Source organism: Cyprinodon variegatus, unplaced genomic scaffold, assembly GCF_000732505.1.
Source record: "Cyprinodon variegatus isolate N-32 unplaced genomic scaffold, C_variegatus-1.0 Scaffold81, whole genome shotgun sequence".
In the NCBI taxonomy this organism is placed as follows: Eukaryota; Metazoa; Chordata; class Actinopteri; order Cyprinodontiformes; family Cyprinodontidae; genus Cyprinodon; species Cyprinodon variegatus.
Window position 1 is genome coordinate 115063 of NW_015150534.1, and position 3193 is coordinate 118255.

Below are 3193 nucleotides of genomic sequence, written 5' to 3' on the forward strand. Positions count from 1 at the left end.
TTTTTTATAAATGTTAATTAATAGTTAAGTTTTCAGTCCAACGGAACAAAAGTTGGACTAATAACTTAGCTATTAATGTTTAGATAGCTCAGTCCTAAGCCACTCTAAACAGGTTTTTAATCTGGCTTTAAAGTAATTTAGGGTTACAACTCTTTTACAGTTTTCAGGGAGTTTATTCCAGATTAGTGGAGGATAAGAACAAAAATTTTAACTATTAGTTCTGCAGAGTAGATTGGATCCAGAAGACCTTAGGTCTGGCTGTTGATCCACTGACGACAAGTCTGTAGTGTATTCTAGCGCTCAGCCATTCAGTGATTTATAGACTCTTCTCCGAGTCAGTTGAGGGACTTTAGAACTGGGCTGATGTTCTATTCAGTTTATTTAAACAATTCAACCAGATCATACAGTTATATTGGTTCAAAGTTTTCCATATTAGGAAAACCAGCTTGTTGCATCAACTTATTGACTCCTCAGCAATCATTCACACCAAGCATGCTTGCAACTCTGTAAAAGTTCAAAAATATCCACTGGACTTGGTTTCCAAGATTTGAAGACATTTCTCCACCTCTCCAGGAAGCTTTCTCAATTCAAATGTCTGGATCCACAGTGACTTTGAGTCTTATATAGACAAGACCTTGTATTGCTCGGAAACATGCAAATGGTAACCGATCGGTTACCAAGTGACCAAGTCCAGTGGATATTTTTTGAACTTTTACGGAATGACTATGACCTGGATGACTGAGAATCTTCATCAGCATGCTTTTAACTACAGTGGAGAGGAAAATCTCCCTTTTAACAGGAAGAAACCTCCAGCAGAATCAAGCTAAGTGTGAGCGGCCATCTGCCACTTTCTTAGTTCTAGTGAGGACACTGGCAGCAGCGTTCTGGATCAGCTGCAGCTGTCTGATCCAATGCTTAGGCAGACCTGTGAAGACACCGCTGCAGTGATCAATTCAACTAAATGTGAATGAGTGAATTAGTTAATCAAAGTCCTCCTGAGACATTAGTCCTTTATTCCTGCAGATGTTCTTTCTGTGATAGAAAGCCAGCCTTGTCTTTATAAGCCTCTGAAGGTTCAGGTCTGAGTCCATCACTACATCCAGACTTAGAGGCTGATTTGTGGTTTCTAGCTTGATTAACTGGAGCGGTCCGCTGTCTAACCCATGATCCGAAATTAACACTTGCCACTCGCCAAATGCAACTAGATGTTTCATTTGGCGAGTTTATGAGAGAGCACCATTTGCCACTAGGCTAGTAAATATTTGAACGACAGTTGAGCTTCAGTCACGTACTTTCTCCTTTTATTATGGTTAGATTCCCCTCTGTCCCTTTGTTCCTCACACGCCAATAGATAGACGAGTGTACAGAGAGCACCCCACCCAATACCCCGTCATTTAACAACACAACCACCACTAGGCGCTATATAGTAGGAGCAACCAAGCCTTTTAAAAGACTAGGAGGAGCGAAGATCTAAAGTCCGCAGAGCAAAGAGGAGGTTTATTGAAAAATGTTGCTTTGAGGAAGGCTGTTTCCCAAGAGACAGGCTTATTTATGACAATGCTAAGCTAATGAGTTGCTTAGTGTGCAAAAAATATGCAGAAGAGACCAGAACATGATTCATATGGCTATAGCAACACAAGCACACCCATGCCACTAGAAGAAAGGCTACGCTTTTATTCATGGATAATATAACGAACTTAAATAGTCTCCTGTTTTTTGAATGCTTTTCTTTATGGTCCCTTTATCATATGAAAGTATTTTGCACTTTTTTAATGAAATTCTAAATTATAACTTTATTTAAAGGTATAGAGGACGATCTTTTATTTCCTGATGGATCATCTAGATACAAGTAGTGAGTTACGGTTGCAAACCATAAAAAAAAGAATAGAAAGAAATTATGTAAAAACAAAATTTTATGTCAAAAATGAAAGGAAAAAAAATCAGAGAAAACAGCAAAGTTACTTAAAATGTTTTTATTGATTAAAATCACGGATTTTTTATATTTAAATTTACAAAGTTTCTCACCATAGTTGGATAACTGTTCTGTATATGTTGAGGAAAATAACATTAGCTCATGCGCTTTAGGTGGTTCTGATGGCTCCCGCCTCTACGACGGCGTATGGCGTTACAAGTCCAGCGTAAACGAGTGGACGGAGGTGTCTCCTATGCTGAAGGCGCGCGAATACCACAGCTCCTGCGTCCTGAAGGGCCAGCTGTACGTGGTGGCGTCGGACAGCACGGAGCGCTACGATCAGGCTCTGGACTGCTGGGAGGCCTTGCCCGGGATGCTGCATCCCATGGACAACTGCGCCACGACGGCGTGCAACGGCCGGCTGTACGCCATCGGCTGCCTGACAAGCGAGGACACCATGGCCATCCAGAGCTACGACCCGGACACCAACCGCTGGACGTTGGTCAACTGTGGACAGCTGCCTCCCTGGGCCTTCACTCCAAAAACCGTGACGCTCAATGGCCTCATTTACTTTGTAAGGTAGGAGATCTCTTCCTCAATACAATCCCTTGTTACCATGGTAACCTTCCTTATTAGCATTCAATTCAGTGCTGATCATGTCCCTTTAGAAAGGAGGAATCTTTTAAGTCATTTCTGTGTAATTTTTGATTGTAAGATGGTTTTAAATTACCTCCCAAATAAAGCTGATGCTGAATTTACTACAGCATCAGCTTTAATTGTATATAGATAATGTTCTTGGAGTGTAGCTCCTCACCAGCACTACATTCAGCATCAGTGCTCCCTTTTTAACCTAAAGAAGCTAGATGTATCATTGCTATCCTAAGTCCAGCTTTTCTCTCAGATGTTTTGTTGTTTTGACATACTGACTCACTTTTTGAAAAATAAAGAGCTGTTTTATAGCTAGTCAATAACTTCAAGTGGACACGAATCAGTTGACCAAACCAACATAATTTGCCAGATTTTGTCTTTCTATTCTCAGTAATCATCTTACAAATGTGAGAAATTTATAAAAGAGAAAACATAGCGTTGTTAATTATTTTTTTGGCTGGGGACCGCCATTTTGCAGTACTCCAAGCGGTAGGGATTAGAGGTGTAAATCACACCCATCATGGCGATTCGATTCAGTATCGATTTCCTGACCCAACGATTCGATTATTTTCAATACTCAAGAATACACCACGATTCGATTCGATTCGATTAATTGGTTAATTTTTTTTTTTT

The 3193-nt window shown here is 40.4% G+C and overlaps 1 protein-coding gene across 3 annotated transcripts in view; it reads left to right on the plus strand.

Moving 5' to 3' along the window:
* Positions 1 to 3193, plus strand: part of klhl21 (kelch like family member 21) — a 30063-nt gene that overhangs the window by 21635 nt on the left and 5235 nt on the right. For all 3 annotated transcript variants that reach the window (XM_015373122.1, XM_015373124.1, XM_015373123.1), the window contains exon 3: positions 2086 to 2491. In XM_015373122.1, the coding sequence (XP_015228608.1) occupies positions 2086 to 2491 (406 nt within the window). The remainder of the gene's footprint in view (positions 1 to 2085; positions 2492 to 3193) is intronic.